At 38.5% G+C, this 24,322-nt stretch overlaps 1 protein-coding gene across 2 annotated transcripts in view; it reads left to right on the top strand.

The window, feature by feature from the left end:
• Positions 1-24,322, top strand: part of LOC117234290 (probable serine/threonine-protein kinase dyrk2) — a 266,454-nt gene that overhangs the window by 63,251 nt on the left and 178,881 nt on the right. For both annotated transcript variants that reach the window (XM_033495354.1, XM_033495355.1), the window contains exon 2: positions 8,897-10,914. In XM_033495354.1, the coding sequence (XP_033351245.1) occupies positions 9,307-10,914 (1,608 nt within the window). In that variant the 5' untranslated portion in view covers positions 8,897-9,306. The remainder of the gene's footprint in view (positions 1-8,896; positions 10,915-24,322) is intronic.

The following is a 24,322-nucleotide window of genomic DNA, read 5'->3' on the forward strand; positions in this document are numbered from 1 at the left end:
AAATTCAATATTTTTATGAATCGAAAGACAATCCTAGATGAAGATCTGTTTCGTCTTTTAAATAGAACGCAGCTAATGATAGCATGTCTCTCGTTGTGTATTAAAGCGGCATAATAGAAGCACACGTGTGCAGAATCTACGCGTGAAGTTTACCCGTGGAGATGGCGCGTGCAAACTGCAGAAGATGAAGCGCGTTATCACAAGCCATGATACCTCGGCATGATGCAGACTGGTAAAGATCCCCTGCAGTATTATTAACCGGAATGACAAACGGAGTACTCATATACCCCTCTTGTCTCCTTTTCAGCTCTGCATTACACGTGAATGGGTTTTTCAGCTGTTTTCGCTTTTAACCGACAACGAGGCTGATGCTCGTTGATGCTTTTTATTTTCTACAAACGTCGCTCTACAAGTATAATTTTAGAAATTTGCATAATTATAGTTTCTAACGTTTCTTTGGTAGACGTGGAAAAGATTGATAGACGAAAGCGTTAAATGAGCGTTAGATTTGATAAAATCTAATAGAAATTATTCTTACTAGAAATTTTCCATCGATAAAATTGAAATTAAAGTAGAAGCACGTAGCCGGTCTTGAGAATTTAAAAAGATCGAAGTTGCCATTCTTAGATGTATTGTATGGTGCTTTCGTCGTTTAACGGAGTGGTATATCGATCGGAAGTCTGCATATCAGGCCGCGTATCACACATTCACAGAGGCCGCCGTGGAATTACCTCGAAAGCGCGCGACAATATGGTGTCACGCGTTCAACATAATCAATCGAGTTCCATGAGGTTCGCATCGCGTGACCTAAGTTCAAGCTCTGTCGCAACGAGACATGTCTCTGCCTCTTTTGCAAACGACAGCCCTTTTTTAATTCCTAATGCTTAAGCCTGTTTCATATTGTATATCATTTTTTATCTACGGTTCGTTTAATCTAGTTTCATTCGATATAATTAAAGCAAGCAACGTGTGTGGTATTTTGAGACGATAAATCTATACTTTGGATTTTCAATAATTTCCATCGTATATGTTAATGATAATTTCGAAAATCGCAAACGTTAATATTATATTTCCAGTAAATCGAACGGTTAGCTTATAATGTATATTTAAAAAGGCAAAATATCATTTAGAAAAGCTGTAACATCGCGAATTACGTGCATTAGATTATACTTTGTAACATTCATTATACGTAATTAAACTATTAGCTAGCTTTATACTAACAAAGAATTGTCTTTCGTAGATATTATATTAAATTTGTTACATCTATTGTATTAAAAACGTGCAATATAACAATACACAATTATATATCATAACGTGTTATCATATAACTAAAAAACAATTCCATTCGAGCAAAGAAAGTGAAAAGAGGATCGATCATCTTTTGCCAATTAGATAAGGGGAAGCACGAATCTCGAGGGATTAATATTCCTCATTGACAGAACTATCACGTCTGTCTGAATCGTCTCGCAACTCGCGGCTATCCGCCATTGCTCGTTACGCTACTTATCTTTATGGTTTCTAATTACCTCGACCAATTATCGTTTCCAAGTTTCCAGTCGAATCCGAGCATATAGCACACGGGATATTCGCATGGCACGACCGCTCTTACAGTTGGTAATATGCCGGTTTTAGTCGGTCGACGTTGCTATTTCATTAAGAAAGGGAAAAATATGGTTTGTACCATCGACGAGCATGGAACGGCTTGGTTCTTGCGTGTGCTCATCGTCCGATCCGCTTTCCAGGGGATCCTCGACGACACGGCTCGACGAGTTGGAAATCCCCTGTTTGCAGTTTGCTCGAAACGAAAGTGTGAAACGCTATGCCAAACTTATAATCATGATTTCCTTGGTTTTATTCAATTCGTGAATACATATACTTACACGTACGTCTACTACACCTGTGCTACACCTACCACATTTACTACACCTAGGGACGAAATTAACTTCGATTCGAGTCTGACCGTGAAGCTTCGAACGTTTCATTCGTATTTTCAAATAAGTAGAGATAGGTTGGTGCTTTGAAAAATTTGGATTATACTTTCAAGTGCAACACGTTTTAATAAAATATATTCGAATCTTTCGTGAGTACTTCGATCAGGAATTTGTGATAATTAATATTTCTAAGTATAAACGTTCGAAGATCTACGACAAGAAATGAACCAAGGCCAGGTATTGTATCTGATCATACTAATTACCAGTAACCTACAAAATATTTGGAGGAAAATTTGTTCAGTCGATACTCTGGAATACCCTGTAAGTACACATATCGATTGAAGTGAGTTAGTTTCGCGAACAGACGTGTGCTAGCTGCGCGTAGTTATTTGTTCAGTCATATCCATCTTTGTGAAGCTTTCGAGGTTTAATTTAATGCTTGACGAAACTTTCAAAGGAAAAAAGTGCATAGCGTCGTTATTTTGAAGTTTTAAAACGATGGGTAGGTTTGAATGGGATCGAATGGAGTCTGAACATCGGAGTAGAAAATTGAGTTTCTCAATATGGCTCCGACAGGCTTGATGAAATTAAGCAAGCAGGGATGGTTCTGTCCTCTTCGTTGTATTGTTGCAGGGAAACTCTGCGTTTCTAATTATCGCGCGAAACGTGTGCTCGTTCGTTAAAAGGACTTTTAGGGCGCTTCAAAAGCGATTCGGCTTTAAAGGGTGGAAAAAAGGTAGCGAAATTACTTGTCGATGAGTTGTGCTCATCTTTTATGGTCATAAAGTATATTTGTAAAAGCATTTTCGATAATTCGAATAAATGTTATTAATGTATGCCATTCCTTGTTTCAATTTCATGCTGTTTGTTGAAGCAAAAGAGCGTTTAGTATTCGCAGAAGTGAAATAAAATAAAACAAACGAATTCTTAGTCATCGTCGTCCTGACGTTTTTAAATAGAGAAAGAAGTAAAAGGGGTCTCGAACGTCTGCGTGTAGATGATCGCTGCAAAAGCATTGCGGCACAGGAATCGTTAAAATAGGCAGCCTATTGGCAGTCTGAATACTGCAGTCCGACTACAACGCCGTTCAAAAGTTAGAAATAAGTAAATTTGGTCACAGATTATAATCTAACGTTACACGAAGAGCTAATCATTCTGTCCCATTTTGAATACATTTTAAGATCGTTTCGACTCCAACCAAAAGCGAGAAACATGTTGTCTCCATTTGACTAACTTAATTATTATTTATCATATATTTATTATATATAGTCTGTATTAGTTTTGCAGTCTACAATCTATAGTATATATAGTATATATTATTATTTATATCCTCGCTTATCAACTTAGAACCAATTTCCGGCTGTACATTTTTCCTTTATTTCCTATGTTTACTCTTCGTTCTGCACCTGCACCTTCATCCATATCGTATGCATTCCGTTTATAAACTATTTTAAAATTTCAACATTTGCGTATAACATAACATCTATCCTACTACTGAAATCCTTTCTTTGCTCCTTCATCCTATCGATAGGACCTACTGTTCTTCCTCCTATTCGATTCTTTCCCGGTGTTCAATATTGTATTCCCTCTTTGGTTTCTGTTCCTTACTATTGCCCTTAACGTCTTTATTTTTTTCCGTCTCTTTCCTTGTTTACCGCCTTAGCCTCTCTGCTTTCCCAAGGATTTCTATTCTCTGTCTTATTGCCCCTAATACCATTTCCACCGTCTACATCTTCTTGCGTTTTTGTCTTTTCACGTTGTTGCAGCACGTGCCTCGTTCTCCTTCCGATATTCTTTCTATTCAGTTCCATTTCCACGTCTGTATCTTGCTGCCGCAATCTTCTATCTCCGCTTTTCATTTTTCCTTCTAATTACATATCCTGCTCTTCGTTTCTTTTTTTTTTTTTTTATTCTAAATTTAATATTTCTAAAGCACTTCGTACCTACGTACATATAGAAGTTGGTAGATTTTGGCTACTTTTCCACACAATTGTGAGAAACATAGTGTGTCTACTGGCTGTGAAAGTAAGAGGAAATAAGTGGTGGTGACGCTAGTGTGTTAAGTGGTGTAACGTCGGTTGCGCGGGAACCTCATCGCCTTTGCATTTTCCTCGACCGCGTTCACGTAACTCGTCGCCTTTCAAAATTAATCAGTCTCCCCTGACCGCGGAGGAAGAGCTTTCAAATTTCTTTCGTAATCAGGGTGTTGAGCAAGCGGGCGGTGAGAAACGCCAGAACGGACAAGAGAACCTCTCCTCTATATCGCGTATCGCTTATGTGCACACTGTTCGTACTTACGTTCGTAATTAGTCACGGCCAAAGATTCTGGCCAATTACGTTAACCGGGTTGACGGGATATATCCAGAGCGCGAATACGACGGTTAGGTTTTGCGTATCGTCGCGGAATCGTTGTTTCTTTGACTGTCGCGTTCGAACTGATCGAACGATGCCAGCTAAGAGTTTCGAGAAACGCGTCTGTGAATCGTTTCATAAATAAAGATTAAATTGGCAGCTGTAGGGACGGATGGCCAGAGGAACGTGTTACGTTTGTTAAACGTTCGATGTTGGTTTATTTCATTCACTCGAAATGTGTAACTTAAGACGTTTAGAAGCAAAAGTTTGGAACGGTTGATGTAGATAGAATGCGGATGTTTATGGAAATTAAATTTTTCATGAACACGAGTAAAGGAAGGAAACCGGAATAGAGATTTCTTTCGACTACTACATATTGTAAGGTGTAAGGTTTTATTTTATATACGTAGACTTAGGCTCTTTATGCAAATTTTCCCATTAGATATTACGACGGATACTTTACTTATGATAATTATATTGCATTCTATATATCTCGTACCTATAAATGTTTCATAAATGCATAAATATTTAATATGATCAGCAAGTTATTGTAAAATGCGCGGTAGAGTTTTAATTAGAAATTGTACGCACAAGTACATATATATATATTTTTTTTCCTTCGTATGAAAGTCAAACTATTTCCTTGTTCTTGTTCCTAGTGAAGTTTTAATTGTATTTGAATTATCGCTTACTATATTCTTACAAACTTAGGTGTACATTGCAAGTCGACAATTCAGACGTTCTTCTTTGTCCTTACTTTATTAAGCTTAATCCATGAAAATTCAAACGTACATGCTCTTCTTCGTCATCCTCTACAGATCTGCAACTCTGAAACTACCTGTACAAAGGAATCGTCTTGTATATGCATGAACTCTGTTCTACAATGTATGCAACCGTCGTTTCCCTTCCATTTTTCTCCACCGTTTTTCCTCTTTCTCTCTTGTTTACACGTTCCAACGACTGCTTCGATTTTCGATCGCGTATCTAGAATTTTCCTACGAGAACACGAGCGAGGATTCGTTTCGACGACGTTTGACGCATTACAGCTACCTGCTTCTCTTTCACGCACTAAATGCTATACGGTTCTGCGGTTTCTAGGATGATCCGCATCGCGCCACTGAAAAAATTCGGTCAAGTCGTCGACGGATTAATTAGACGCGGCTTTACGTTTAACCGAGGTTGGGGTTAGGTTGTGTAATGAGAATACAGATTTCTTTTCCTTCTCTTTTTTTTTTTTCGTATGTGTAAGCGGCAGAGAGAAAGAGAGCGAGAGGAAGGCTTTCCCACTTAAACGATGCCAGTTAACGACTGCATTAGAATTGCAAGCGAGACGCGGTCTCGAAGGTAGCGGATGTCGGAATTAAGCCGCAGAAAGTCACGCGTGTTCGCCTCGTTGCACGCAGAGTTGTCGGGGAACGAAGGAAAATTTCTCGCGTTCCTGTGTACCGCGTTGACGCACACTTTCGTTAATATCTTTTCTGCTTTTTTGTTGCTTTTAAAAAGATACGATTGCGCGTCCAGCACAGTTTATCATGAATATCATACGTAAGGACGAAAAGATTGCTCGTTCCTGCGAGTGTTGAAATCTTCGGAATGTGAGAGAATGCATTGCAACAAGATGATAATTATACTTGCTGTCGATTGTAATTACTTTAATAATCATGAAAATCGTGAATAATATGAAGTTTCGAACGAAGCTTTAAACGAAGAAATTTCTCTTTAGATGAAGAAACAGATGTGGTTGCCGTGAGAGGGATTATGAAACGCGATGGTATTATGTTTTAGTTTTTGATAAAGTTTCGCTGAATTATATAAATTATATATAATTATATAAATAAATTATAAAAATGTAGTACGGTGTAGTAAATACCGACGTGGATATTACGTTCGTCTGATATGCAATTGAAACAAAAGTTAATATGTACTTGAGTAATATAAGAAATACGCTTAGCGTGTTTCGTATCTTCTTAATTATTATGTAATTTAAAATCAATTTTTATTACAATGTCGTATATGCAACTAACGTATCAAATCTATATAAATAAACTCATCTATTTTATTTGCAACAGATTCGTTCGTAATAACAATCTAATTCTTTCAAGAAACGTATCGATTTTTCTAAGCATCTTTGTCTCTCAATACTTGAAACAACGATGATAGTCGAAGCAGATAGAGTTGGTTGCACTTTCTGTGCAAACATCATTTTGTTCTTTACTGTGCGTGGTGGGATTAAAAGTTTCCGAATAATACGTCGCAGCTGTGTTTCATTCAAATGGCGACAGCGTAGAAAGCGATTCTTCGCGTATTTATTATCAACGTTTGATTGACCTCGTGCTGTTGAATTAGAATAAGTTTCCGTCGCATACATCCTTTATTCCATTAGGCGTCATTGTTTCTGCAACGGGCGATCAGTTTCGCAATAATGCAGTGAACTTTTCTACGCGCGAACGGCCTTGCCTTTTTACATCGACAACGGCCACGTGTGGGTGTCACTTACTTTCCTGCCTTGAAAAACCTTTCACTGTTTTGCACCTACATAGACACACGGTAGACAGCCCGCGTGCCGCTGCCTTAAAGTCAAAGAATTCGGTTTCGTAGTTGAACATTGCGCCTCCCTCCGAAACTTCGAATTCACCGCTCCTGGCAAAATTTTGTCATCTTGAGAACAAAATTTTAATTGATGTTTAAAAATGTAGAAAATCTTCTATTTAGAAGTTCGAATTTTCGAAGTACGAAAGCTTAAATTTGGAAGTTCGAAAATTTATACGTTTGGAAGTGGAATTACTTTTAGATGAAAGAATCTGAAAGTGTGAATCTGTCGAATTCTAAGATTTACACGCGAATCTCTCGAATTTGAAAACGAAGAAATTTATCGAGCTTAACATTTATAACGTTTGCTGCAAAAATACAAGAGAATGATAATTTTGTTACGTAGATAGTACGGTGGGATCCACAGGAGCATTTTACTAGCAATTTTCTTCGAAGGATATTATGGGATACTATATTTCACGAAGGTACTTTCGTATTATTTCATTTTTATCGTGTTTAATAAAATTCACCGCGTTTTAACGCCCTATTCGTGTATTTCAAAGTTTTGTCCGCACGATCGATAATTGGTATGTTACCGCCAATTTATCGAGTCGAATTGTCCCTCGTAGGTGTTGTATCGCAATATAGACTCGCTTAGAATCGAGAATGGCACTGCAGATGCACCTGTGTACCGAACCACGAGAACTTAATGACCACGTTTCTCCTTCTAGTGGGATTGAACTAAAATCTACGAAAATGTTGGAAACCTTAAAAAATCATGTCGTTCGTCTTTTTTGTTTTTTAAATAAACGCTCGTTAGACGATAACATAATTCGTTGTATCGTTAACTGCTTGTTTTACGACGTTCAGTCGTACTAAATTGTGAAAAATTAAAAATCGCATGCAACGAAAACACGTGTGTTGCTGTTACAAATATTCAAACTAAATTAGAAGCTATCGAATGTAAGATAAATTGTAACTTACACTTATCATTTTAATAATTTTTATTCGTTACAGAATAATAAGATTTCAAAAGTGAATATTTTAGTCTGGTTGAATACATAGCTAATGAACGAAAACGTGAGTCAATGAGTTAAATTATATATCGGACCTTTAAGCGGTTACCAGACACGATCCTGAAGCTAATGCTAATTACGTTAATTATGGTCCAGACTTGGTTAAATAGGAAACGATTATATGTGTAGATTAATGTTACAAACCAATTCAGCAACCACCGTAGACGCCCCTGAATTTTATTTTTCTTGTTGAGTCAGTTCCCGTTACCCTATGATTATTCACGAATTTGTTACGTTATTTTCTTGTATCTCCAGTGCTTCTTTTTAACGCAGCTGCATCGGACTTTTAGTTGATGAGCATGTCGCTGTAAACGTATACTTTACGACGTACATACTTCGCTCATATCTGTCATCGACGATTCATCGGGCGTACTTTAAGTTACGGATGTCTACCAATTTGCAATTCCTTCCAAATAAGAAAATTTAAATTTCAAAGCCCGAGCTTTCAAATTTTTACAATTTCTGAATTGAAATTAAAAAGATCTCCGAACTTCAGAAATTATAATAAAATATTGCTTGTTTCAAAAGTACAAAAAAATTGTAGTCTGCATGAACGTTAATAATTCGCGTTCGTTCTTCCTCGGAAGGAAAATTAAATTTTCGAAGGGCACATCGGTAGACATCTCGATGCCTGGCCTTAGGCATCGGCCACAGAACGACCTTCATCCTTCGCCGATCTCCATCAAATCGCCTCGTGTCCCTCTCTCCGTTCTTTTTCATACAGTCGTTGCCTCTCACTCTCTTCCTTTTCTTTCCTTTGGCTGTTTCGAAGCCACGCGAACAGGCTATCCGTACCGTATGCCATTCATGTATTTCACAACGGAAGAGAACGTCTCGCACCACCCCGTCTTTCCATCGTTCTCTAGAATCTCGTTCACCCTTCCTCCGACTCATCCTCCTCGTCATTTCATTTTTCACAACCGTTGCTTCACGACGCTTCGATTTGTTGTAGCCGTTTTTTTTCTTTTGAGTTGCTAGCCCCTATCCTGTTCCTACTTTCTGTTTCAGATTTCGTACGAACCGTCGTTGTACGGTACGAAAGGCACCGAGAGCGACGAGGATGACGTAGCCGTCTGGCGGCTGCCAGTTCACGAGAATCTTATCGAGAGGATGTACACGAACGAACAAGGTATACGAAACAAGAAGTCGTTTGCAGGCCAGTCGATTGTTCACGCGTTATCAGAGAAAACCGGGATATCGAGAGCAAGAATCACTGCCAGAGTAATAATACTCAGTTAGAAAAGTGTCGTTTCGTCCCAACTTCCGTCCAATTTGACAGAGAGGAACGATACAGAGGAGAAACAAAGAAACATAAAAACGAAGGGGGGAGATAGAAAGGAATATCGCTTGTGTTCGAAACAAAATTCTCTTTCTTCGCTACTCGAGATCAAAAAGACTGAATATCAAAGAGAGGCAAGATGTTGGGAGTGAGTCAACCGGGAAATCCACCCTCGAGCCTGCGACACTCCGCGAGTTTCTCTTGTTTGCAACGCGGTACCGCCAGCGAGGGACACAGGGCGAGGACCTCGACGCTTTTACAGCAGCCGAGCTTGCAGCTGAGCAACAGCCATCATCAATACTCGTCCGGTCAGACTTCTCTGTTGCAGCAGTCGACCGGAACCGTTCAACATCGCATCGAGGCATTAGAGGCCGTTCAAGACAGCAACGATTACGGTTTCGTGAAAATTCGACCACGTCTACGTAGCACTAACGCCACGTTACACTATGAGGAGGAATTGGCCGCTCAGAAAAACGCTCTTTGGGATCGTGACGCGTCAGCGTTCAGCGATCGCGAATGCGACACCAATTACAAAGATTGTTCTTTGAAGATCAAGGATAGAGAATATTCGCCAAAAGGAGCCTCGAAGAATCCGAATCCACTGCGAGGAGCACTGATACTTTTTACTTCCACGTCATCTTGGTGGAAAGCCAAGCAACGCGAGGATCAACTGAACAGTTCATCTACGGATCGCTCGTTGACCTCCGCCACCGGCGCTGTGTTGACCTCGTCCGAGCGAAAGTGGTCGAGCACCTCGATGGCGTCTCCGTCGAACGAACGAAAGTGGCCATCGGTGGTGACTTCGCCTACGAACGACCGGAAGTGGTCGGTAGGCAACAACAACGCTCTAACATCGCCAGGGAACGAGAGGAAATGGACCAGATCGTCCGTCTCGTCGAATTCGACGGGACAGCAGGACAGGAAGTGGCGGTCTCTCGGTGCCCTGTTAAGGGCTCCGAATGGCACCAGTTCACACGCTGTTCAACATTCGCTGTCGCATAACATGAGCGTCTCGATGATCGAGGGCGAGCACTTCCGGGAGGATTTACGTGGGTCGAATTGCAAGTCGACGCGTTACCAGCAGCCCACGTCCTACTCGGCCCGTGTGTCCCGTGTGAGCCGGGACATCTACAGAGAGAACGGAGAATTCGGTCAGGCTGGAAGGTCGAAGGTTAGCCGTAGGTTGTATCAAGAAACCGCGGATTGCGCGGATAGAGACGTGGACGAGAGACACGTGACCGCTAGACATCAATTCGATGACGAGTGTCGAGGTCGAACAAATCGCGAGAGTATCTGTAAAGCGGAACAGCAGTCCATTGGCAACGATTCGCGTGCAACTACGTCTACTACAAGATCCAACCGGGCGCAGAGCTTTTATCTTCTGGATGATTTCTTACGGCCTCAGCCGCAGCAGAATAACAGCAAGTGCATGCTGAACGTTTACCTGTCACCATCACACTCAAAGTCGTCTGGCAATGGTAACGATCACTCGGCGGGAAGATCAGCCGATGTGAAACAGCAGGTCTCGCAAGGGAACGTGACGAACATCACACCACCGCGACGTCATAACTCTAGCTCGGATAGCCTGGAGGTCGCGACTAGTCCGCTCCCGCCGCCTGTGCCGCCTCCGCCACCTCAGGTTACCGCCAGCCGAGACAGAGAAAGGGCTGAGAATTTCAAAGAGAAGGACGTGTGCCAGTGCAAAATGTGCTGGACCAATATGCAGCAGAGATCTTTCGTAGAAGAGGTAAGTCCTCGGGGGAGAGGAGCGACCGCGTTTCACTTGATCGGAATAACGCGTGACATCGTGTCCCCCGCTTTTTATCTCCATACGTTTCAACGTGTTTTCTTCGTATTTTCGCGTATTATTCTCGCGTGTTCTTCTGGTATTATTAAAAGGTACTTCGATATCGAGAGGTTACTTTTCTGGGAATTGGAATCGAGGATTACTTGATTCTCCATGGAAATTAGGATGATCATACGCGTGTTCGCTATGGGAATCGAAGTTTCAAAAATCCGATGATCTGTTTATTTTTGATCTGGGAGTTCTATAATTCGGAGATACTTTGTTTGAAAGTTGAAGCAAAAAGTTTAATGGTCTGAGATAAAATAGGAATTGAATATCGTGAGTTATGTATTATGTATACGTATTTGTTTTGTTTTATGGCAATATACAGTCGCCTAGGATTTGCTACTTATTGCTATGGTATTGTTACATTGTTAAAATAACGGGTTTTTAGTAGTATAAAAACTATATACATACCTCGTTGTTATTTCATGAAAGAGTTTGTATCAAAGATGCTGGTTGATACGAAATCCACGAGAGCGAAAATATTGAAACGCAACCAATAGCATGAGTCGACATAGATACTCTGAGAGGAAATTTCTCCGAGGAAATATTTTCAGTCAGCTAGGAATGTAGAATCGATAAATCAAGCGACGCGTGCTTTTGCTTTTCAATTTTTCGTCGGCCAACGAACTCACTTTCCTATGTTTCGATCGCCACGTTGCATTTACATAATTGATATCATGGCTTATCGATTTCGTTGCTGCTTTTAAATTTCATTAAGTTGATTGTTATCGTTCGTGGATATCGTTGCAATTGAATTAGAAAATGTAGAAAACGAACAATTTCAAATATTTGTATCTAAAATTATTATACTTATATTTCATACTAAAATAATTTTCTTCATTCATCGAGTTTTCATGCTTTTATCGTTCATTCGTTTCTCTGTTGGTACATAGATTAGATTTATTGATTTTGATCAAAGAATTCTTCCGAATTATTTATTTTTCAGTTAAAAACATATTCATGTCTCCATCACTTTGTTTCCATCTCTATTAAAATTTATACCTTAAAAGCAGTAGCATGATTCTTTTAAAATTTTCACTTTAAAAGTAACAGTTATAAACATTGATAAAAAAGTTCTTATTCACCAAGTATAGCAATGCAAAAAGGTATTGAAGTACTCAATAGCGTAATCGTGAATATTCAAATAGTAGGCGCATCTAGATATCGATTTAACCCAGGCTTTTCAACTTATGGCCGAGGAACATCTGTAAAACTGTTTCTGAAACGGGTCGATAAAGCTAAAACGAGACACTTCTTCTTTCTATATCTACGTCAAATTCTGCAAATTTCAATCACTTACATTTAACTTACATTTAACGTACACTTACATTTAACGTATGGTAACGTGTATTATTCAATAATTTAACGTATGTTTCCTTTCTAGGAATTACATATCTAATGCAATAGTATTATTCAAACATATCGTTCAACGTATCTTCGACTTAAGCTTTTTGATATAAGAAGAATGTAAAAAGCAGTAGGAAAATTTAGTTTCGTTAATGAACTCGGATCATTTTGAATTTTATTCTATACTACTATTTCTGATACATCGATTTATCAAAAATTTCATTTTCGCGTAAAAATATTAAATATTAATCTCAAATTATTACGTCGCTTATTTTACTTCTAAACTATCATTTTTTCCATCTTTGGATTATTATCTTCTTATTCCTCTATTTTGAAATTATCATTTCCTTATTCCCCTGTACTTCAAACATTTCTCTTCGTATAAATCGTTCGTTTCAGAAATTATTACGCTCTCCTTTGAAAACTATCATTCCTCTGTCTTAAACTTATCCTTTGATCTATTTTTTTATCTCTCTCGTGATGGGTTTAAATTCGCTTCACAATCTCTTTCGCTAAAAATCGCTATTCCCTTCACAATCACATCGTTAATAAAACACCACCTGTCTAGACTCTTGCTGCTTAATTATCGGACCTCAGACTCCACGGTATCGAAGTCCTTAATATTTCGTGTTTTCAATTATGAACAGCGCGAACGGGAACTGTACGCGATTTAACGGCCGAGCATCGATGATACGTGATATGGAGTTTAGGATCACTGATTTTACGAGTTCACACGCTTCCTGGGTCGACAGATATCGTCGCGTCGGTTCACTTATTGGACGAGATAAGGGACACGTGCTGTCTGGTGGCAGGGTCGATTCACCGCTAATGTTCTGTAACTCAATTTAGAGGCAGCAGAAAGCACAGTTACAAATCGAATTGGTACGACGCCGCGTGGGACGACGAAAGATGTAACCCTTTCAATAATTACTGTAACAAGAAATAATTAGGGCACGTATATCAAGTAAACAGAAGTTTAAAACAATTATAGCGACCAATGAACGTAGAAATGTGAGTTTTAATTGATTTGTTGAATTAATCTAGTGAAATAAATGCAAGAGAATATCGAACATCTATGCCAAATCGATCAAGTAAAATAAATAAAACAGAGAATTAAATATCTTTGCTGAAGTTGATCGGGTTGAATAAATGCGAGAGAAGATTAAAGTACCATGAATTTGGCACGACTGTTGTTTTTCTGGGAATTCGATATTCTAATGTAATCTATTTCCATTTGAATTTCAAACTTACGATTAATTAAATTATATCTCATGCAGCTAATGAGACGTGTTAAACAAGAAACGCGAAATAAATTCTGGATTACGCGCGGTTTCAAAGATTCGCGATTATCTATTATTGAAAATGGCTGGAAGTTGTTAACTAAGTGAGTTTAACTACAAACTGAATGGATGTTTAGTATTGCTTCAAGTTTGGAAGTTACTCAATCTAGAGAATGTTTTCTCTCTGAAATTCTATTGTGTGAAAGTGGACTGTTTCAGTTTACGCATGGAGCATGGAATCTCAACTAGTTAGCTAGGTATCTTTGATATCGAGCCTTTTAAGGTGATCCCTTGCGTTTAGGATACGCTTTCACAGTCACTCGAATAATATTATCATCGTGATTCAATGGATGAGTTTTCTGCGAAAGTGTAAACAAGTAAATTTTCCCTTATAAATCACACTACAGATAGAATCTGTAAAAAAAAGAAATAAATAAAACACATAATAACAACAAATTATAAATCAATTTTTTTAAATTATTTAAACCCTTTAGATTTTTTTTCTAAGAATCAAGAATGATAAAATACAGAAGAATAAGAAGGGATGCAAAAATAATATTTAAAACAAATTTTTACATGTCATATAATTTACGAACTAAGTACGTAATTAACATTCAAAACCTTCAAAAAAACGGGGGACTGTCTTTCATAAATTTATTTGTCGCTCACAGTTGTCATAATTGACCGTAAATTTCAACTAAATTATAGAAAATAACGTTTGTAGCCTTCTCTCTTTCTCTGCGTTTCAATTTATGGAGTTGATCGGTATGGTTTCTACGAGACCCATAAAAAAATAAATCGTCCATTTTAGCTTCGAAATTCCAGCTGAACCGACCCACGTGATATACCCAAAAAGCAACGATCAAGAAAAATCTTCATTAACTTCCAGCATTCCGATTTAGTTGCTGCAGTAAAATAAAAACATTTCGCCACTTCCTGCCCAAAAAAATGTCAACGAAATTGCACGAATACCATCTGAAGTGCCCTTTAACCAGTAAACCTCCTCGACATCGTTAACCGTTCCAATTTATTCTCGCCAAAAAATCCGAAAAATGATCCAACTGGTACAGTTAAAGTAAAGAAAAAAAAAAAAAAGAAAAAACCCGGCAAAATCTCCGGTAAAAAAAAATTCATTTGCACGTTGAACGAAGTATATCTGCCTTAAAAAGAAAGTCAGATCTGTATCACGTGCGATCGCGTGGCTTCTCTTCTTGGCTGTATCGAGTGTTTGAATTAGGCTGCCGCCCCTGACCCCCTATTTTCGCTAGTCTCGTATCGAACGAGAGCCCGTTATTCTTGGGACGCAGCAGGGTACAGAGTGACGGAGGAAGTCGTATTTCTATCCTTCCAGTATCTACTCTATTATTAGCAACCGCTGCAATGGCGGTGGACGCGGCTCGACTGGATTTCCGTTCGATTTTAAAACACTGCCGCATCCTAGCGGCTGCCGACTCTCGTGTAACCGTGTTCGTTCCTGTTTCTCTCTCTCTCTCTTTTTCCCCTTCAAGTGTGTTTTCTAAGCCTTATTGCGGATTTTCATCACGTAGCCGTGCGGCGGAGCAATTTTTGCATCGGTGCATCAAACTCTGGCGCGAATTTACCTGGCGAAACTTTACGGCTAGGTAAATTCGACGATAGCAGATACGCGCAACACGCGTACGTATCCGACAGTCTGGCGAACGATGTTTGCAACGCGATTCGAAACGTCCCACGCAATATTTTTTTGGCACAGAGATAGATTTACCACGAAGATCGATCATTACAGTGTTAGAGAAAGACGCTGTTTAGAGGTGGAAGAAGACGCTAGCGGGAAGATTTAGTATCTGTTTAGCGAATTTGTTAAGTAGTTTGACAAAGTGCCGAGTAGAGATTGGTTTATGTTATCTGTTGAGATAAAGTAGCCCTGTAGTTCTCTTCGGACGGGCGTTTATGATTGTCCTTCAGCAACTAGAAATTGAGTTTCTCTTACTCATTTTTCTTCCTGATTTTTCTGAAACTAAGGATAAGCAACATGTCTAATGTCGCTTATACATTTTGTGATCGATTATACATTTCGATTCATCGTTAGAACCAGCGTTGGTGTTTAAAATACGCGTTCCGGATTGATAAAAACGATTGATTCATCTATTACGTTGTCCAAAACGTTTCTTTCGTTTCATAAGGTGATAATAGATGAGCAACAATTTCACAATTTCTGTTTTATATTATTTTATTGAATTAGGTATGATCTATTTCCTTCTATTTCCATTATTATGCTCGTGCATAATTCAATAAACTAATATAAAACAAAAAACATCGTGCTCCTGTTATTTCCTTATAGAACCAAAGAAACTTTTCGGACAACCTAATACATTCATTCAATATGTATACATCGATAAACTATAATCCGACTAGTTCTATACAAACTTCTAAGAAAGAAATTTTTTAAAAAATATAACCACAAAAATATTCCAAATATTCATCGACAATCTTCTATTGCCTGGATTCAATAGTAAAAATCTACAGTGGACTTGGTCCTTCTTCAAGAAGAAAATAAAAATACAGCTACGCACAAATCCTGAGGTTAACAACATTCGAGAGTTCCTTGCTGTTTGCACGCAACGATCCGGCATATATCTTCGAAATCTAGGAAAGGAAATTTCTAATAAATATCATTTTTCCGGACTCTTTTGTTCTTTACTTTTGTCCGTGCTCTTTGTTCGTGACGATTTCAGCGGCCATGCGTAACCACGAACGCCCTTCGTTCCTCGTCTGCACTCGTTTATCCCGTCGCTCTTCCTTTTTCCTTCGTTCTCTCTTATTTTTTTCTTCGCTATTTTTCCTCTGTATAATATGAAGACAGGCTAGGTCAGGGACGCGTAACCTACACATCCGGTGGAGACCAAGCCACTTGCAGCCGACGAAAGGCGTAGACCAATGCTACTACAATAATTCAGCGTCCGCCACGTTGAATTACTGGCGTTTCTTCAATTTTTCCTTGCCGGCGAGAATGTGGCGTTAAATTCGCGTGATTCCAAGTTGCACGCGTGTACACGCTGTACGGATTCGGGATACGTACGCCTGCGAATTGCCGTCAATCGCGTCGTGTCCTTGATTTTCTCTCCCTTCGAGATTCCAAGGAATTCTGCCGTGAAACCTAAAGGACAACTTGCGATTTTGTCTGCTCATTCTACAAGTGCTGTAAGTAGACAATTTTTATTCTTTCTTATTTTTGAAATTATATGATAAATTCAAGAGGATAGAAATCCGAAGGAATTTGTGGACCCTGGTGTTATTTTTTCGAGGCAAATAAATTTCTGGGAAATTAGTGAGAGACGAGGGAAACGAAGATTTGGAAAATGATGCAAGCCAGTTGTACGCTAGATTGAAGCGAACTTGAATTTGATACGAGGGAACATGGACGTAACTGGATCTACCAAATTACATAGAGCTGGGTTTTAGTAGGTCACTGGGAAGCTCATAGCTTCTACAAACAGGGGACTTTATTCCACGTATATAAATCTTACGTTGCTCTTGATATATCATTTATATATATTTCTTTTTATAAAGTACTCTTTATCCTCTTCCAGCAAAATCTCGCGCATTTCACTCGAAAAACATCCCCATCTGCGTCGTATTATCGCCGACTTCTCTTTCACCAAACGATCGTTCTCCCTCGATTGGTATATTTTTATGCACCACCGATACAACGCGTTATTTTTAAATTGGCCGCGTGAACAGGATCAACTAAGGTTGAAAAAAAGGAGAAAATCGAAGAAAGTAAAAAGAACGGAGATTTAATCTAAGAGGGGGAAGCGAGGAAAAAATGAAATGAGAAGGAAAAGCAATAATAAGCGAAAGAAAATAAACGGAAATTCAGGCTGTCTGAGTCGATGCCCTCGTACGAACAACTAAAAAGAAAACCTTTTATTTGGATGGGTCGACGACGATACGTTTGAAGCACCACGTTTGACGATCCCGCTTGGCTGAGTCACGATGACGTGCAAAAGCTCGCGACAACCGAACTCGAAGAGACGTTTGCGAGTGCAGAAACGCGTTCAGGTATGCGGCAGTCGCGTATCGAAAACATTCGCGGGATTGAAGTTGAAAGAGCGGAGAAAGGACGTTATTTTAATCTGCTTGACCCTCTATCGCGTCATGCGATTTCCAACTTGCAAGTATTAAATATTATTATACACAAAGTGAATTATGTAACTTGATTACTTTAAATCAGTTGGCCAACTGAATTTTTTATTAAGAAATATAATCCGAAGGCATGTTCAAGCTCATTGCAAACTTCATCTGTATCGGTTCTCTCGGTCCAACGTTTACCAAGTCATCTTCAGCTTCTTTACAAATTAACTTTTTCGTTAAAAATTAAATATCCAGTTTATCGAACTCGTACTAACATCTGCTAAAATATAGTCGTAAAGGAAATATAGGTTTATCTCTGAAAGATCTAAGAAAAGAAACCTCTACCTAACTCTCAATCTCATCAAATTACTTCGCCAAACATCGTTGCTTCCTTCTCACCCGCCTAACGGTAGAAACGATTCACCAGCAGATTCTCATCGCTGAAACCAATCACGCATCATCGTCGCGTCGAAATCGACTCAGCATCGAACCACGCGTCGTTCGGTAAACAGTGCTGCCTGCCCACCGAAATTCCATTCGTCGTTGAGATACACGTGCATAATCGGGATCGTCACGTGTCTTATAGCGATAACGCATTCCGTTGACGTTCCGTTGTCCCTGGGAAAAATTTCTGCGAATTTACACGAAAGGGAACATCGTGTTCGGACATCGCGCGAGCAATAAGCCTTCTCAAACGATCTCGTATATTCTTGTATATTTCTGGCTTCGTCGCTAAACAATTCTCTACTCGTTCGAGCGTACATATATCAAAGCATAATATCTTCATGTAGGAGTTATCTCGTGGCGATTTCTTCTTCCTCGTGTTGCAGGAGCACGTAACGTTGCATGGGAATATGGACACGTTGGTATGCAGTTGGATGTTCCTGGGAAATTATTAGGGGCAATTCTTAGGCGCGCGTGCAATAAGAGACTTATGGACGATAAATAAAAAGGATTCTTTTAAAGAACACGCATATAGGCGTTCTGTTGGTTTAGCTGCAGATCGAAACATCGAAATGTCGATCCGGTTTTCGAGTTGACGTTTGATACGACTTTTGACGCGTGCATCGTATAGAATTCTTCTCGTAAATACTTTCTTATTTTTAGAAATGTATCGTAGTTTTAGTGACGTTCAATTTTGTTAAACGATAGTGGAATTTCCTCGTAGACAGTAATCGTCATCTATCTTATCGAGATGTTTTCGATGCAAAGAAAGAATATTAAGTGACGCGATGTTGGATCAACGTAGAAGTGAATATTCTCTTCTCGAGTTTCGATATAGATGATAAATATGTATCTTTTTCTATTAGCGTTTTGTTGTAGTTTATACGTGTGCTATAATTGTATTTAAATTCCCCTATGAATATCATTCATTTTATTAAGGTATTTCTGATCGAGTCGAGACAAGTTAGATGGCATAACGTTGAATCAACGTGAAAATGTTTCGATCTGTGATACGAATACGACGATGGATTTGATATGATGACACATGTCTCCTTATTTGTTAGCGTTCTGTTTTGAATTATGGATGTTGGAATTTACCGTAAACGACGAAGATCTTTTTTCTTTGGCGATGCTCTATTGTGATGCGATTGATAGCTTTTGTCTCATTGCGTATCCTCTGATGAATTGAGATTCTCTTATGGATGTTCGTTGCTGCATCGAGTAGATAGACGTTGTCTTCTTTTATAAATCGTTGATGTAACAATGGTAAAAAATAGTTACGCCATCCTATATTATTAAAAACGAAGAAACCGATTATGAAACTTTATATTAAAAAATTTCGTAACGTTAGATAAATGACTGAAACAATGAAAATAGGTCGAAATTAATCAACAAAGCGATACTTTGCTCCATCTTCATTTATCAATCGAGAAAGTATTACATCGCATATTCAACTCGTACAAATAATATTCGGTTTTATCATCATCCTTATAAATTCCCTCCACGCAGGTATTAATCAAATTCATTGCAAAAACTATCATAAAACGTCTAACCGACTGTTAAATTGAGGCATTGATATTCAAATAAAAGTACCTATATTCATCAGTCACGCATGAATTATTGCTACATCCACCTTGAATACTATGTAGAATAGTAAGACCGTGTATTAGAAGAAGTTTCACCTTCTACACGCGACTGTTACACATTTGAATCTAATAATCTCAAATGGCAAAATTATAATATGAAAAATCTGCCCGTATCGAGTCAACGTAAGCGCGCAACCTTAAAATTACGCGACCTCAAAAACTTCATCCTAAATTATGTGCCCGATAATGTGACTCGTACGAACTGCTGGCGCGATACATATTCCAAAAAGGAAGAAAGGAAAGCATGATCGTGTCAGGAGATGTTAAACGGGACAATTGGAAGGTATGGAAGGTTTAGTCCTCCAGATCGAGGGAAACGTGTTTCCGAGAACGCATCTGAAAGGGATTCCTTCACGTTCGAGACTCCCGATGGGTTTTGAAACGTGCTGTAGGGCAGACCAAAGGAGACAGGACCGTATAAGATAAAAGGCACAAGATAGACCCCTGACGGCGATATCTCGCGGTGAGATCTTCAAACCGGCCATGTCTGTCGTTGCGTCGAACCAGGGTGATTTATCATTATTGAAATACGGACCATTTAAAGCCATCGCTGTCCATTCTATGCTCTTGCACCGCGTACACCACGGTTTTCCATCTGAAAGGCTCGTGATTCGAAAGTCGTCTTTGTGCGTTTCGCTTTTCATTATTATTTTCTATTTTCTATTTACTCGGGCGACCCTTTCATTGTTTCGTTTGAATCACTCGAAATTTGAGTCGTCTCGTAGTTTCTTACGTTTCTGTTCGTTCGTGATCATCCTGTTTGTTTAGAATTCAAAAGGCTATAGAGAATAGGCTTTGGTACGTTATCTTTCGAAGAAATTGAGTACATTTAGAGCACGTTATATCGCTACCGTCTGAGAATATTGTAGTTAATATATTATACAGGGTGGTTGGTAACTGGTGGTACAAGCGGAAAGGGGGGTAATTCTACGTGAAAAAAGAAGTCGAGAATGTAGAATAAAAATTTTTCGTATGAGGCTTTGTTTTCGAGAAAATCGACTTTGAATTTTGGCTCGGTACGCGTGCACTTTGTCACGTCTCGTTATAACGGATCTCACTGTAGATCGTTGTCTCGATGGAAAAATTAAAAAAAAAAAAAATTAAAACAGAATTGTTATTTTTGGCTATATTTTCGACTTCTTTTTTCGCGTAGAATCACCCCCTCTCCGCTTGTACCACCAGTTATCAACCACCCCGTATATAAATTACGAATTACATTTTACCAAAGAGTAACAGATTTAAATAATTATACTGAAAAGATAGAATTTGCCTAGGTCTTACGGTGTATATGTTTTCCTAAATTCTTCAAATTTATACGTGAAATATCATAGTATTAGTATAATTTAGTACGATGCGACGATATTTTCCACGAGTAGAGAAAGAAGTTGCGCTCTTCTAAGGCGAGGCATAAATTTCGATCGCACGGATCGTAAATTTTTTTCCCCGGCCAGACAGATGGTGCTTAACCATGAATTCAATTTTGCTCAAACCGGATCTCGAGCACGTGGTAATGTTCCGCTACAAGTAAATAACGTGCTGGAACGCACATTTCGCTTCGTTTCGCGAACAAACCGCAAATATCAGCTTTATACACTTCATTAAGCAAGAAATTATATTTGCGATTTCGAATCTATTACCTTTTATATCGTTAATACGTTCGGTATGTCTCGATCATAGTAATCGTTCCTAGTAGCATTTCGTCAATTAGTTTTTTTTTTTTTTTTTTTCGCAGAAACGGTGTTAGTATAGCATAAAAATCTCATAGGAATAAAAACGGATTTATCGTTGCGATTTCGAATAATAATAATAATGAAAAGAAATACGTAATCTGAAATGAAAAATATTCCCTAATGAATATTAAGGTATTAGACACGTCTAGAAAGTTTGATCGATATTAAACAATGACGCGTTTAAAAGTTTCCTCCTCGCGATTATAACACGAAACTGTTTAAGAGATTTTCGTTAAGATGCCTCAAGTTTACGAAACATAAAATCCTCTGTAGGATAATGAGAGCGTGGTGGCACTGTGTAAAAGTTTGAATGCTCGTGCATGAAAATCGCGGTAAAGCGTGAACTTGCATACCGACAGAGATATTGGCGAGGTTGCTTGCCTGCAACAGGATAGCGGATATTTTTGGAAAATGATTCTTGCAGCTGACAAATAGCACGGTATGTGTACAGATCTGCCGTTTATCAAATAACCAATTTTTTCGCTGCGGCTAGCGATCGAATTGAACAGCGGGAATATTGTAAAAATAAATATATTTGTTCATTTATAGAAATTAATTTCGTTCGAAGAATTGCCTTGTATGAAAAATATCGGTAAAGAAGACTTTGTTCGATGCACGTAACAACTACGGTAAACATTCCTTGGAAACTTTTTAGAATTAAGATGGAAAAAGTGTACTGTATTTATGTGATACTGAATTGAATTGATGTTATGTTTCGTGTGTCTTTAGATATTATATGGATTTTACTGTGAATTTCTTTTTATGAATTATGTGGCGCATACGTTCGTTAGGCAACAATTATCGACTGTGCGAATTAGGCAGAAAGTAAATATAAAATGTAAAATATAAGGGATGAGCATCGACGGAGGATAATGAATTAAATTCCATGGTAGTTTAGAATGAACGCGAAGGCCCTATTTACAGTAACAGTGGTGATAACATCACTGTATAGAATTAAAAGTTTTAATTTAAAACGGATGTCTAAATTTTTAATTGCAACGAAAGTCGGACTTTCGTGCGCAGAAGGAGCGAAATTTACACGCTCGTGTGAGCAGTTGTTCGGTCGGCAAACCATGCGAGGGAAATATCCTTTTAAGACTTTTTTAAATTGCGGTCAGTGCGTTAATCATCTGATAAACGAGACTGGCCAAAGTTCTACTTGTTAAACCGCAAAACCAGTGTCGTCCTTGTTAGACAGCAGGATCGCGGCAGAAAAAAGGATAAGAAGAAACGAGTTTGGCAGAGAAGAAGGCACGAGTCGTGCTACAACTTGTCCAGACGTGTTTAAACTTGCCGCGAAAATTTACACGAGTGGTCGAAACTTGTGGTTAGACGAGAAAACCTTATTAGGCGTGTTGTTAATGCGCCGTCCACCCAAAATCTCTTTTTATTTTCCTTTTCTTTTTTCATTTTTCGGTACCATCTTTCTAAGAACCTGCTTTGTGATCATCCTCTGACGAATCTCATTATATTTACATTGACGATACATCATATGTTTATTCAAGAAAATGAAGACAAAAAGGATGTGCTCGTTTCATGAAAATTAATGTTTGCAAGTTTCTTTTTAACGTAGATGGACTTTAGTTTTAAGTATCTAACGTCAATGAATTGTATATTATACTAGGTTGCGGTGTATTATACAGTTTCATCTGAAAGGACAATGACATTATGAATATCTGAATTATTGGCCTTTCTCCAACACTTGCCAACCTTATCCACTTTCTTTTTGCAACTACAGGTGTAGCAGATCCCTGTAATTCACTTTAGTACCGACCAACAGATTTCTGCATTACCTACGTCCCATGCAGTTTGCTTCTTGATCCGATAAGATGACACTACCAAATTAATTTTTTCCAGATAGTCAGATTAAACAAGTCCAATAACAAAGCGATCGAACCCCTATAATTCATTTTTTTCCATGTACATTGTATTTCATCTCTCAAAATATTCTATTAAAATCAATCGTTCTATTTTTCTTCCCCAATACGCAAGAAGTAACTTCTCCCGTCAGAAAAATCATCATCGATTTTATTGTACCGTAAGTCGTCATAACCTTGAATTTTTTCTTTGTTTCCTTGAAGAAAATCGGTGCCCACATTGCGGCGTAAAAAATCGAACGCACAGATCATAAGCACTTATCTAAATGGAAATCGTGCGAAAACATGCAAACAATGCACGGATTATTCTCGCCCGCATGTTTGCAGAATTCCTCGCACGTGCTCGGATGTTGGGAGAAAGATGCTTTGTTTGCCCGATGAAAATAATGCCTCGCGCAGTGTATTTATGTAAATCGACGGTCTACGATCACAGCCAATTCGCAATAGCGGTATCTTAATTACGATCGTGCTCGTGTGATACGCGTATATTATTTTTTTGAAACATTTGCTATAAGTTGAAGGTTCTTTAATGCACAACCCGTATTACGATCGTGTTATAAGTAGGAAAGTAAGTTCGAATTACATTTGAGTTAGATTATGTAATTTGTATTTTATATCTTACGTGATATCTACGCGATTTACAGTCTTTATCGGGTAAAACACAGAACGCAAATTAAAGTATTATACAATTAAATAAGTCGATCCAAGCTTTTGCGGATTGTGATCTACGACTAAATGATATTAATTGTGAGTTAACCATTAATTGAGGTTATGGCGCTCAAGCTCTTTGTCTCCATCTCTCCCCGATCGCAATCAAGAAAAATACCTTCAATTTAAAAGGCAATTCTTTTATGTTTTCCGCAAAT

The sequence above is a fragment of the Bombus vosnesenskii genome, unplaced genomic scaffold, assembly GCF_011952255.1.
Source record: "Bombus vosnesenskii isolate JDL3184/JDL3185 unplaced genomic scaffold, Bvos_JDL3184-5_v1.1 scf7180000013304, whole genome shotgun sequence".
Taxonomy (NCBI): Eukaryota; Metazoa; Arthropoda; class Insecta; order Hymenoptera; family Apidae; genus Bombus; species Bombus vosnesenskii.